We start from the raw sequence: 14,092 nt of genomic DNA, 5'->3' as shown, positions 1-14,092 counted from the left end.
TATGTATACAAAAGTTATGTGTCCTCAGTTGATTATATCAGGAGCTACTGTGTATTGATATGAATTATTTTAAGTGATGTTATCATTTGTCAGTTGACTAAGGTATTTGCTGGGTTCTTTACTGTAAATTTACCATTTTCCATTGTAATTAGTTAATATTTTGGGGAGATACTTTGATACAATGGAATACCTTGTTTCTCTTCAAACTTTAATCCACTGATTTTATTTGGGATTTTCAAGCTTTCCTCTCTGTAAACAATTTAAAAAATATAAACCTCTAAAATGACTTGAGACATGACTATTAGTAATAATAAGTTCAAAACATTAGGTAAAATGTACATGAGTATAATATAGCATTATAGGTGTTGATTTTTAACCTTTTCTTTGGAATCATGTGTTTGTGAATTTACAGGATTACAAAGGATTACAAATCTGAATAGTGTAATGTAATAAGTAAAATTGTTTTTAATTCTGTTTCTTAAAACTTTGAAAGTAATTTCTTCTATTATATTATCAAGAAGGAAGTACCAGGTCTAAGGTTCTTACCTAAGAAGGTAAGAATAGTGCAGAATAGCAAAGGTAGTACAAAATTTACAACTACTACATAATTTCTCATCTCCTCTACTGTGGTCACAAAAGAGATGCAGCTTCCGGATATAAGGAGCAAACTGAAGAGCTTAAGGTTGCAAAATTATTTTAGTATATGCATTTTGGGGGGGGGGGGGGGTACCAAGGATTGAACCCAGGGGCACTAGCCACTAAGCCACATCCCAGCTTTTTTTTTTTTTAAGTTGTAAATAGACATAATACCTTTATTTTTATTTATTTATTTTTATGTGATGCTGAGGATCAAATCCAGTGCCTCACATGTTCCAGGCAAGTGCTCTATCTTGGAGCCACAACCCCAACACCCCCAGCTCTTTTTAATTTTTTTTTAAATTATTTTTAAGTTGTTGATTGACCTTTATTTATTTACTTATATGTGGTGCTGAGGATCGAACCCAGTGCCTCGCAAGTGCTAGGCGAGCGCTCTACCGCTGAGCCACAACCCCAGCCCATCTTTTTAATTTTTTATTTAGAGACAGGATCTCACTAAGTTGCTGAGGCTGGCTTTGAACTTGTGATTCTCCTCTGTCTCAGTCTCCAGGGCCACTGGGATTACAGGAGTGCGCCATGGTGCCCCACCATAGAATGTATTTTGACATGTCGCACATACATAGAGAATAAGTTCCTTTTCTTGGCGTTATATATGATATGGAGTTACACTGGTCATGTATTCATATATGAACATGTCTGATTCATTCTACTGTCCTTCCCATTCCCATTCCCCCACTTCCTTATCCCATTTCCCCTTGTCCCAATCTGGTGAAACTCTACTTCCCCCACCACCACTCCACCTATTGTGAGTCAACATCCACATATCAGAGAATATTGGCCTTTGTTTTTTGGTGATTGGTTTATTTCATTTAGCATGATAGCCTCCAGTTCCATCTATTTACTGGCAAATGGCATCATTCCATTCTTCTTTAAGGCTGAATAATATTCCATTGTGTATATGTATCACATTTTCTTTATCCATTCATCTACTGAAGGGCACCTAGGTTGGTTCCATAGCTATAGTGAATACACAACCTTACCTGCTGAATTTTAGCCACAAAAAAATGTGTTTGCTTATATATGTACTATAAGCTGATGTTCCCTATGAAGAAAGGAAACATTTTTTATGATTCTAAGTTATTTCTAAGTTGTGTAAGTTTTTATAATGTATCATTTTACAATAAAATATTTTTAAAGTATAAAAAGTTAGGGGCTGGGACTGTAGCTTAGTGATAAAGTGCTAGCCTCACATGTGTGAGGCATTGGGTTTTATTCTCAGTATCACATAAAAATAAAGATACTGTGTGTTCATATATAAATAAATAAATATTTTAAAGTAGAAATTTATATTCTACAATTAAAGGCACATCTACAAATAAATAAATATTTTTAAAAAGTATAAGAAGTTAAGATATATGTAAAAAGGTTAATAATGCTGCCATCAAGTGTTAAGTCATGGGTAAATTTTTTTCCTTCTCTATAGAGTATTGGTCTACTTTTCAATAATTATATGTATCCAATATAATTAAGTCATTTTTAAAAAATTTTTTTTAGTTTTCAATGGAACTTTATTTTATTTATCTATATGTGGTGCTAAGAATTGAACCCAGTGCCTCACACATGCTAGGTAAGCACTCCACCACTGAGCCACAACCCAGCCCTAAGTCATTATTTTTAAACTTTTTTTCCTTCCTGAAATCCCCTTCTTTCCTTCTCTCATCATTCTAAAAGTATTTTAATTGCTATAAGTTTATTTCCTGGCTAGAATATTTATCTGTTTAAGTTATCCATATGGTACTCTTGATCTCCAAATAAGATGTAGGGAAAGTCCATTAAAATGGTTTTTATAGGCTGGGGATATGGCTCAAGTGGTAGCGCACTTGCCTGGCATGCATGCGGCCCAGGTTCAATCCTCAGCACCGCATACAAACAAAGATGTTGTGTCTGCTGATAACTAAAAAAATAAAATAAAATATTAAAATGGTTTTTATAGCCAGGCAAGGTGACACATGCCTTTAATCCCAGAGGCTAGGAGACTGAGGCAGGAGGATCACGAGTTCAAAGCCAGCTTCAGCAACTTACTGAGGCCCTAAGCAACACAGTGAGACCCTGTCTCAAAATAAAATACAAAAAGGGCTGGAGATGTAGCTCAGAGGTTAAGGGCTCCTGATACCCCCCCCCCCAAAAATGAAACCAACAAGAAAAACAATAAAACCTAGGGAAATAAAGTAAGGGAAACTAATCATACCTTAAATATAAATGAGATCTAAAGAAATAACATATAAATGCCAAAGATGCATGCTCTAATCCAGTATGAAAAAGATTCTTGTAAAGTATATTTTAAGTATTTAAAAAATGCTTCTGAATTTCAAGGTAGAGTACTTTTCTAAGAACACATCTATACTATGAATCAACCAACTCTCTGGTGAACAAGTATATTTTAAGTATATTTTAGTACAAAAAATAATGGATGTACTGTATGTCATTAAGACTACAAAGTAAAAAGTGGCTAACTTTGAACAGAATTCGGAAGGAAATAAAAAAAGGTGGAGAGAAAGGAAAAAAAGAATAGGAACATTTTTTGATGAAGTGATGTTAAGACCTAGGTCTTAAAAAAAGAAGAAGCAGTCAAAGAGAAGAGATGGACATAATCTGGTTCTTATAAGCAATACAGTCCAGAATAAATAACTTATTAGCTAAGAGGTAAACAACAAACATACCCAATAGGTAGTTTTCAATGGTGCAGAATAAAATGAATGAATTTTGAATAAGGCCTTATTTAATCTTCCTACAGTCTGACACTGCAGTCCCACCCAGAAATCTTGAAAAGTCCCAAACTTTTTCCTATATGAACAAATATATATGTAAAGTTCCACTTTCCAAGACAATACATAATTACCATGAGGCATATGTCTAACAATTTAAACTATACCTAGTGCCATTTTAAAAAACTAACTTCAAATCTACATATCTTACACATTTGTCTGTAAACAAATGCTAATATAAATAGAGTTCTTGCCACAAATATAATTTGAAATTTTTTAATGGTCACATTGAAAAAATAAAGGAAATACTAATTAAACTTGTATATATTTTAACCCACTAAATTATGATAATTTCATCTCAATATGTAATCAACAAAATTTAAAATTTTTTTTGTAGTAAATCTTCAAAATCCAGCATACATTCTGTATTTACTGCCCTTCTTAACTTGGATTGGTCTCATTTCAAGTGTTTAATAACCAACATGAACATGTAATAGCTTTTGTATTAGACAGCATACTTCTAGCCACAACAGTTAGGTGGCTGGATTACTGAGTAGACCACAGGGTATCTGATGCCATGGTAGGGGGATAACAGCTAGGTATAAAAGTGAGTTGCAACATACACTACTTAGATTTAACATTGTCTAATAATATCAAAACAAGCAATGTTACAAATTCCAAAAATTACCATTAAATGTGGATGAGGTAGAAAAAGTGTAGTCAATAATGACTGACTGACTATATTTTTCTACTTCCAAAAGGTTGACACTATCTCCTGCAATGTGTTTGGTGTTGTTTGCTTCTTTCATGATTCTGGTTTTAGTTATATTATAGCTTCACTATACATAAAGATCTGTCCTCAGATCTACATCTCTGCTGTGGTGGCTATTTTGGGTGGCGATGGGGGTGTGCTCCAAGGACTATTTCTCCCCTACTCATCAAAGTACAGCACTATCTCTAAATTTACACACTTTCCCCCATTTTTGTATTTCTGCTCATACTTCACCCATCCATCAATATATATTCAAATATGTAGAGTTTGTTGATAAATCTGAACTCAAGAGGATAGGTTACAATGCCTCTTCAATTTTACATTACAAGAAGCCTATTTTACTATTGTGAACAAAAAATGGAAAATACAAAGTATTGCTTTATATTGATATAATTTTGGAATAAGGTCAATTATTATATCCATTTATGACTACATTCATTCAGTAATCCTCTTTACCAGAGGTGGGCATGCTGCTGGCCTGAAGGCCAGACCCAGTCCTCCATATGCTTTCATAGTTTTACTGGAACATGACCACACCCATACTTTTAGGTTGTCTGCCTTCTCCTATATTTGTAGAGTTGGGACCGGAGACAAAGTCTAAAATACTGATTATCTGGCCTCCCTCCTCTTTACCATTGTTTCTTTTTAAATTTTTATTAGCTATTAATGGATCCCTATTCATTCATTTGTTTATATGTAGTGCTGAGAATCTAACCCAGTGCCTCACACATGCTAGGCAAGCACTCTACCACTGAGCCACAACCCCAGCCCCACCATTGTTTCTTAAGGAAAAAATGCTTCTGAATTTCAAGGTAGAGTACTCTTCTAAGAACATATCTATACTATGAATCAACCAACTCTCTGGTGAACAAACTGAGGAAACAAAGGCAACATACTATTAATTTGTTGGGTAACTGAAAACTTAGAGTAAAGATAAAGAACTAAGTGACGTTAAATATAATTTAAATAAACACAAAGTATATTATGCTTATGGGCCAAAACTATATTAACCAGGTATATAATATATGCTAAGAAAGATCTAGCACAATTAAGCAGAAAAAATATCTAATGGACAGGTAGGCCCTCCTACTGACAAAAATAATTACTATAAACTGAGAAATGCAGCAATAGGCTAAAAACCAGTATAATTCCTGATTTAAACAGCCTATGTATGATAGGCAAGAGATGAAAAGTATGGCCTAAAACTTAAAAAGGTAATTACTGCTAGAAGACAGGACAGGTTCTTCTAACAATTTCCTTTACTGACGGGGTTTCAAGAGCATATCAGGAGATTATGGGCATGGCAGAATAAACATGCCTTATAGTATATAAATACCAACCAACTAGATGAAAAAAATTTTTTTTCTTTTTTTGGTGGTGCTGGGGATTGAACTTGGGGCCTTGTGCATGCTAGGCAAGCAGTCTACCAACTGAGCTACATCCCCAACCCTGAAATTTTTATTTTTTTATATTAAGATGGTCAGGGAAATTTTTTAACTAATAAAAGCATAAGATAGCTAGGTAAGCGGCATAAACCTCTAATCCCATTAACTTGGGAGGCTGAGGCAGGAGGATCTCAAGTTCAAAGCCAGCTTCAGCAACTTAGCAAGACTCCAGGTTAACTATCTCAAAATAAAAAATAAAAAGGGCTAGAAATGTGGCTCAGCAGTTAAGTGTCTCTGAGTTCAATCCTCGGCACAAAAATAAATAAATAAATAAGATTTAATTTTTTAAATAATTTTAATGAAACACTACTTTGCATTTTACTTGGTGCTGCCTTAAACAGACTTAGATGACATACAAGGCAGGTTCCTAAATCTGTAGATGGCACAAAACTGAGGAATAGCAATAATGATTTTTTTTTTAATACTGGGAATTTAACCCAGGGACACTTAACCACTGAGCCACATCCTCAGCCTTTTTATTTTTCATTTTGAGACAGGGTCTCCTGAAGTTACCTAGGGTCTCGGTAAGGTGCTGAAACTAGCTTTAAACTCATCTTCTTGCCTCAGCCTTCCCAGCAGCTGGGATTATAGGCATGTGCCAGCATGCCTGGTACAAGGATTATATTAGAGACTAAACCCTTAAGTGGAAATCAACAAAGATGAAATATATACTGCTACTGGATGTAAAAGTCATAACAATGATGAATGTGAAAAAGACAAATTTCAGATGAAATACAAATTCTTATTTCTATGTGTTTTTATAGTTATCCTTACTTAGAAAGAATTCTTTAGAACATTTAGAAAGAATCTCTTTCTGTTCCATTCTGTGTCTCCTAAGCTCTATCCTTAGGACTCAACTCACATGTCATTTCCTATTTGAAGGCTTCCCCAACTCCCCAGCAAACAGTGATCAGCTGTCTCTTTTCTGTGTTCCCATTATACTTGCTCCATAAAACATAAATGATTTGTGCCATTATGTTGTAGATATTCTTCCATTTCTCACTAGAGGGACAAATTATCTCAGTATCTGCAAAGACTCTTCAATACAGTAGAGTGTCAAGAATAGTACTCTCACTGGGCAGTCCATTTATTTCTATGTGTATCTAGACAGAGAAAGTACACATACGAATGAGAAAGAAGATTGTCTGAAACCTAGCTTTATCCCTTTTATTATTCAGCTTTGGATAAGTTCCATAACCTTTTCGAAGTTCTGGTAAAATGGGTATATCTCCATGAACAGTTTGTGTCAAAATCAAATTAGATAATTCTAAGCATATGCTCCCATAATTTTACTGTACTCAATAAACACTATTAATTCTTACTCTTCTGGGACCGTATTAGCAGAGATTCTAGGAGCATAACCAGTACAGCAGAGAAACAATATCAAGACATACATAAAAGACTTTAAGGATGTTTTAATAAGATGAAGCTCAGCATTGGAAAAGAGAATAGGAAGAGGCAAGAATAACTATCTTAAATATTTAAAGATATTTCTTCTTGGCAGCTTCTAAGGGCAAGTACAAGAACAGTAGAAATTTTAGGCAGAAACAGTTTGAATCATTATTGTAGGTAGGACAGGGGAAACCAATAAGGTGTGTCCACATTGTGTTTTGGTGGATAATATCAATTAGATTATCAGTAAACACCCAAAACCCAATCAAAATGACTCAATATAAAATATTAACAACCGTTTGTGGTAAAAGTGTGTAGAATCCTTTGAAATATGACACTGAATGTTCTCACTAAGAAGTAAAGTCTACTCACCATCCCTTGAATCAGTGATGGCCTTGTGATTTGTTTTGATCAACATGATGACATTGAGGACTTCTGCCTTCACTCTCTTGAAACCCTGAGACTACCATGTGAAGCAACCCAGATAGCTTGAGGATGAAAGACTACATGGTGAGAAAAGCCACACCATCTGAGGTCCCAAACTTGAGACCATCTTTTACTCCATTCAGTCTCAGCTTTGATTCTAGTTAACTGTAGTTAAGTGAGTACAGACAATACCAAAAGAAACTAAATAACAATCCATAGGAAAGTGAGTAAACAAAATGGGTTATTATTCTGAAATAATTAAGTTTTAGGGTGACTTGTTACACTTAATAGTTGATATACACATTCTGTCTGAAGAAAGAATGTATAGATGTAAAACATGGTAGTCTGCTAAACAGATACAAGGTAAAACTCAAAAAGCATTTAGGAGGCCAGATGTGGTGGCACATGCCTCTAATCCCTATAATCAGAAAGCAAATCAAGGTAGAAGGATCACAACAATTCAAGGCCAGCTTAGGCAGCATGGAAAAACTCAGTCTCAAAATAAAATAAAAAGGAGTGGAGATGGAGTTCAATGGTAGAGTACTTGCCTAGCAGGTACCAAGTCCTGAGTTCAATCATCAGCATCAAAAAAACTCAAATAGTAAAAAAAACATTTGAGAATCTATGCTATACCATCTACGAAAAAAGGATTAATGGACCCAAGTATCAGGGCCATGTGGCAACTTATTCCTAAATAGGAGCTGAACACCTACTTTTGAAACATTAGCTATGAAGTTTATCCTCCTCTCTTTGAAAACCCATGCCACCAAATAGCCTTTAACTGTTCATCAGCATAGGAACTTGTCAAGTGTGGAAGTCGTTTTCTTTACTATTAATTGACAGCATTCTGGTTTATTCATTCAATACTTAGAATTTAATCACTGAGTGGGGTAGTAGAGAAGGCAAATGTCTGAACAGACAGTAGGGAGAGGTACCTAAAGAAAGATCTAGATGGCCAACTTGAATTCCACACAATGCCATTTTCTTGGTGCATACTTCTGCAAACTTCAACACATATTAAGATGAATTCTCTATAATAAGTACCATGTGATAGTAAATAGCAAAAAGAACAGAATCTTAAAACCTTAGAGACATGAATTAATATTCCAGTGTTTTCAACAGCTAGATAACTGATTTTGGACATTATGATCTTGAACTTACTCTCCTACTCTAACCCCAGTTTCCTCAACTGTGAAAGAGGGCTACTGGAAAAACTGAATCAACAACTGACAGCTGATAAACAATGAAAATATTATAAGCTAGTTAAATCTCTATCACAGGACAGCCAAGTTAAAATACAAGTTGGATTGCCTCTTAGTTGATGTGAAAGAGACTCCTAAATTCTGTATGAAAGGTTGGATTTGCTCAAAGATAAAGTATATTCCAATTCCAAATAGCTAACAAAACAGTAGTTTATTTAGGAGATTAAGTAATTGGGTAATACAACAAATCATTTTCCTAACCCCCAAATCTAGAATTTCTAGTGTTAAGACTTGGACTGTCTCATTTTTTTTAACAATCCACAGCCCAAAACAAATACAAAACAAAACTGTCATCAGCTAACTAAAATTTATAGTATAAATCTTTGACTTAAAACTAAATTATGTACTTAACTTTGCATTTGCCTACAGTTAATGTGCTATTTTTTTTTTAAAGAGAGAGAGAGAGAGAGAAAGAGAATGTTTTGGGGTTTTTTTTGGGTAGATGGACACAACACAATGCCTTTATTTTTATGTGGTGCTGAGAATCGAACCCGGGTCTCGCCCATGCTAGGTGAGCGCTCTATCACTGAGCCACAATCCCAGCCCAAATGTGCTATTTTTAAATGAGTCTTCTTTGCTTACCAAAGCAGGTCAAACAAGAGTTAGCAATTAGTTAAAGAGCACATAATTCAAACAAAGTAAAGGAGTTTGTACTGTATGATCACTGAGGATCTATCCTGGTCATAGTCCTTGTCCTAAAGAACTCAAGCTATTAAAGACGACAAAATGTGAGACAACAAATACATTGCTCCACAGGGTAGTAATAGGAAACATCACTAGATAAAAGGAGAGGTGCTCATTGCTGCTTAAAAAGACATAAGGTAAGCAAACTATAATAAGATAATAAGATAGTGACAGAACAAAGTTACAGGCAGTTACTCTGAATTGTGTTAGCAAGTGAGCAAGGCCAAGAGGTAAAGAAATAAAAAAATTGGAATAAACAGGTGAGCATAACAGTCTTCAGATAAATACAAAATTATTCAAAACAATACACTTAAAGGATAATTGTCAAATTCACACAAACTAATCAGTAATTTAGTGAATGAGTGAAAACAGATTTCCTTCAAAGTTTCTCCAGATTTGAGACAAAGATCAAATTACCTAATACTGCAGACTATCATATATCATCCACCCTGAATGCATTTTTTAAAAAGATTTCTTTATAATCATTTAAGGAGAAAATAACTTAAAATTTAACACAACTAAATGACAGTCTTCTTCCAATTTTGCCAATTCAAAAATCATAAGGATCAACATCTAAGAACACCAGTAACACTGTTCAGGGTAAATAGTCAAATAGCTTTGCTCCCAAATCAATCACCTCACATGAGCAGCTTGTAAAGTTCAAAAACTCAAAACACTTCAGCAAGGTTGAACAAATAAAAGTTAAAAAAACTATTTAAAAATGTTTAATGTCATAACACTTCAAAGGACACAGTTCCTTAATGTTAATAAAGATAAGTAGGTTTGCAATGCCAAAAATCTCCTTTACTTCAGCATTTCAGATTTCTCCACAGTTAAAATAAATCATCTCATGAACCAAAAGTACATGAAGAGTGTTTTAATTCGAAGGATAAAAGCCATATTTATCTTAGCCTCTAAAGACATTGCTTATATCAAAAGAGAAAATAGTTTGAACTTTAAGCCTATCTAATTGGCACTCTTAAATACATTTTTTCAAAACTTTAGAATTGTTACTAAGAATTTTAGCTTAAATTTAAAAGAAAAAAAGACATCATCTTTGTCAAATTACCTAATCCAAATTCACTTAAGTAGTTACAAGAGTGAACTCTATTTGAGTAACAAAACAAGTCTGTACAGGAGTAGAGTGAGATGTGCACTCCTACATAAAAGTATTGTCTGATGAAAAGTACTATCTACTTCTCTAGATAAAACATGTTTATGCATAACCCTTTCCCTCGAGTTGAAGAAAAAAAAGGCTTATTTCAAATAAACGTTCAAAGAAACTGACTTTTCTAACCCCACTACTCCTCAGACAGGTGCAGACCCTTCTGGATCAAGCATCCCACCCATCTCCGGGAAAGGTGCCTTCCATACGCAATTTATTTGCTTGCTGTAACACACGATTTCTAAACCACAAAGAGATTCCTTCTGAGTGGAGAAATAAAGCATAAGAATAAAAGGAAGATCAGGATCACGGACTGATCAATTCAGTTTTTACTTGGAGATCCTGTTTAAACACCAATCGCTAAAACATACACTACTGCTTCAAGTCACTGGACAAAGGTATCTCTAGGAAAAAACCAGGCGACAGACTGAAAATTTGGGTGTTAAAACTACACCAGCAGCAGCTTCGGGTTCTTATCAAAACAATAGCGAATGGCACATGTCAGGCGGCCCACTTGCACCGAGGGATAAAGAGGCGACTGGCAGAGGCTGGAATTGAACTTGCCTTAACGCCCTCCCCCAACTCCCACCGCCACAGTCCTGGCAACGCGAAAGTGAAAACCAGGGGCTGTACTGGGCCCGGCTGTCTTCTCCCTTCCTCTTTCCCCAGCCCGCCCGGTCTTCTTCCTCACCGGTCTCCTGGGGGCGAAGACGCCGAGTTCCCTGGGGACGCGAGTTAGTCACCAAGAGGCGGTGACAGAGCGCACTGCTCGTGTCGCACACTCCGAGGCCTAGCCGCGCGGGACCGAAGGCCGTCTGCGGAGGCTCTCGTGTCCCGGGCCCCACGGCCCCTAGTCCGCTGGGAACACCCCTCCTTCCCTTCTAGAGAGTGTCAACTCCACTCCCTCTAAACCCTACCCCAGAGAGCCCCAACGTCAGAACCTGCTCCCGACCGAGAAAATCAAGCCCTGCCCAGCCGTTTCCAACCCTCGGGGTCAGGGATTCCCTCTCTGGGCAAAGGACTGCGGCCCCGCGCCGCTGACCCGAGCGGGGATCCCCTCAGCCACCAGGCGGGGATCCCGGAACTGGCCTCCGAGTGCGCGTGTAGCCGCGGTGGGGAGGGGCAAAGCGGGGAGTTTCCGCCGCCCGGCGGACAGCCGGCCCGGCGACAGCAGCGGCCAGAAGCAGTCCCCCAAATCAGCCGAGGGCTCTAGACTCCTCCGCTGCGACCCGACCCGCTTTCCCCACGCGTGGCGCGGCCGGTGCCCCACGCAGTCTCCGGGTTGGGCCGGGGGAGGGCGGAGAAAAGCGGGCTCCCAGCCACCCGTCACTTTCAAGTCGCCCAGCCAAGGAGCCCAGGGCGAGAAAAAGAAGAGAAACAAAAGGGCGCTGGGGAGGGATCCCTACAACCCCTCGCACCCCCCCGCCCCGCGCGCTCGGCCCGGCCCTTACTCATAGTGGCGGAAGATCTCGTTGGTGACTTTACAGTAGAAAACTTCCTCGTCCGGCCGCAGGTCCACGGGTGGCTTCTGTCTCACAAACGGCTTTCGGTGTAGCAGCGGCATCTCCTGTCCGCCCGCGGGTTTGCCCCGACCCTCGGCCGCCCGTGTCGGCCNAGCCCCACGCCGCGAGGGCGCTCGCCGCGGGCGGACCCTGGCGCCGCTCCGCTTTGTTCCCCCGCTCGCCTACACTTTCCTGCCGGCGCCGTCCGGCTTCGGAGCGACCGCAAGGAGCCCCTCACCTGCGAGCACTCCAACTGCCACTTCTCCACCTTCTCAACTGAAAAGGCAGAGAGGTCCCGACCCTCCCGGGGGGTCCCTTCTTGCCGGCCTTGCCGCACTAGTGGCCGCGGCTTCTCACGCTGCCACTGCCCTGCTCCGCGCCGGGGGATCGCGTCCCACCGCCACTTCCCCGCCTCGCGGAGCTCCTGGGAAGTTTCTGATCTACTTTCGGCTCCGAAGGAGGAAGAGCTGTTGGGAGGAGCTTTTCACTTCTAGCTTCTACCTTTTTATTGGCTACTCGATGACTTTTACAGCCTGTCACTGATACAGGAAGAGACGGCGGAGAGTCTGGGAGAGCTACATTATTAATTAATGAAGCAACCCCTTGTGAAGAATCAGAAGCATCCTCCATGTTTGAGATTATCAGCCAAAAGATCTAGGGAAAGCGCCGGCGTTTCATGGACACATGGCTGACAGTAAAGCCTTCATCTTCAAGTTTCTCACCAACCCTTGGCTACATGTAATTGGGATTCCATTTACGATTACGAAGAGAAATGTTTAAGAAATAAAAATGTTTTGGTGTTTGTCTTCAAAATTAGAATTCATATAAAAATATCTTGTACGTGTAAATATGCGATTTGAACAAAACATACTTTCTCGACATCAGTTCTTTTTAATACTTAGGGCAGTTCAGTTAAAGATTTAATTAGCACAGGCGGGGAAATAAGTTAGAAAATGTCATGGTGCCTATGAGACCCCGAGATATTTACAATTAAATAACACACCCTTTGAAAAGTAAAATTTACACAACTGTAAATATTTGCAAAGATTAATGCCTAATTCAACTAGAATTTTAAAGATTATGGATTTGCTGCTAAAATTTTCCATAAAGCAACATTCCCATATCAGTACTTTTCACTTATGAAACCAATTTTAATGTACATAGTATACAGGGCTTTTGAATTAAAAATAATTTTCTAAAGTAGAACTCAAGAATTTTTACTAGCTTTGTTTTAAATGATTTTATTTTGCTATTGCCCTTTGCTCTTTGCTTATTTGCTAATTAAAATGTAAGAATGAGTCTAAAAGTAAGATTGAGAATGGTTATTAGACAACAAAAGATTATTTCTTCTAACTACTAATATAGTGAAGTGATAATTACAGAAACAATATGGGATCAGCTTTATATCTTCAAATTAAGTACATTCGTACTTTGGAGCAGAAAATTAAGAAACCTGTTTAAATCTAGTTATCATTTTTTAACTTCTCTCAGGCTGCTTTTACTTGCTTATACAACTAGCAAAATGGAACATACATTAATGGCACAATATTCTTTCAGTGTTTAAAAAATTATTAATACTATTTCTTAATGCATCTTACTCTGAATTATAGAAGGTACAGAAGCTTGGAAATGCTGTCACTAGCAAGTATATGAGTAGCCTGTATAAACCCTTCAAAAAAGTACAGACTAAAAAGATTTGGGTTTTAAATTGGCCTTCAAGTAGTATACTGACAGACAAATTAGAATTCTCTACCTAGCAAGTACTTATTGGCAAAAAATGTAGAACCCACATATGTAGCCTCAATCTTTTGAGGACAAGAAAAAAGAATAATTTTACAAACTACATTTTTTTTTTCTTTCTGGTGCTGGCAATTGAACACCCAACACCCCAGGCATGCTAAGAATGATCTATACCACTGGGCTATACTCCAAGCCCAAAACCTATATTAAAGCATCACCTTTACAACTCAAAATCTCAACTATTAAGTTAAAAATAGATGAAATTCTCTGAATACTCAAGTGTATTTTAGCTCTCTCTATTGGATATATTTTAAAAATTGTTAAAGTCATGATAAAAAGCAG

At 37.7% G+C, this 14,092-nt stretch overlaps 1 protein-coding gene across 5 annotated transcripts in view; it reads right to left on the bottom strand.

Annotated features, from left to right (window-relative positions):
- Positions 1–12,498, bottom strand: part of Baz1a (bromodomain adjacent to zinc finger domain 1A) — a 120,250-nt gene extending 107,752 nt beyond the window's left edge. For 3 of the 5 annotated variants that reach the window (XM_015491597.2, XM_015491591.2, XM_048798692.1), the window contains exons 1-2: positions 12,241–12,498; positions 11,960–12,122 (exon numbers count right to left, since the gene is read on the bottom strand). In XM_015491597.2, coding sequence (XP_015347083.1) covers positions 11,960–12,072 — 113 coding nt within the window. In that variant the 5' untranslated portion in view covers positions 12,073–12,122; positions 12,241–12,498. Of the gene's footprint in view, positions 1–7,343; positions 7,571–11,199; positions 11,875–11,959; positions 12,123–12,240 lie in introns of those variants that run through there. The other 2 variants (XM_048798694.1, XM_048798693.1) reach the window with 2 other exon arrangements.
- Positions 12,499–14,092: the final 1,594 nt, after the last annotated feature.

The sequence above is a fragment of the Marmota marmota genome, unplaced genomic scaffold, assembly GCF_001458135.2.
Source record: "Marmota marmota marmota unplaced genomic scaffold, marMar, whole genome shotgun sequence".
In the NCBI taxonomy this organism is placed as follows: Eukaryota; Metazoa; Chordata; class Mammalia; order Rodentia; family Sciuridae; genus Marmota; species Marmota marmota.
Note: the sequence above shows the minus strand (reverse complement) of the source record. Positions and strands in the feature narration are given on the sequence as shown.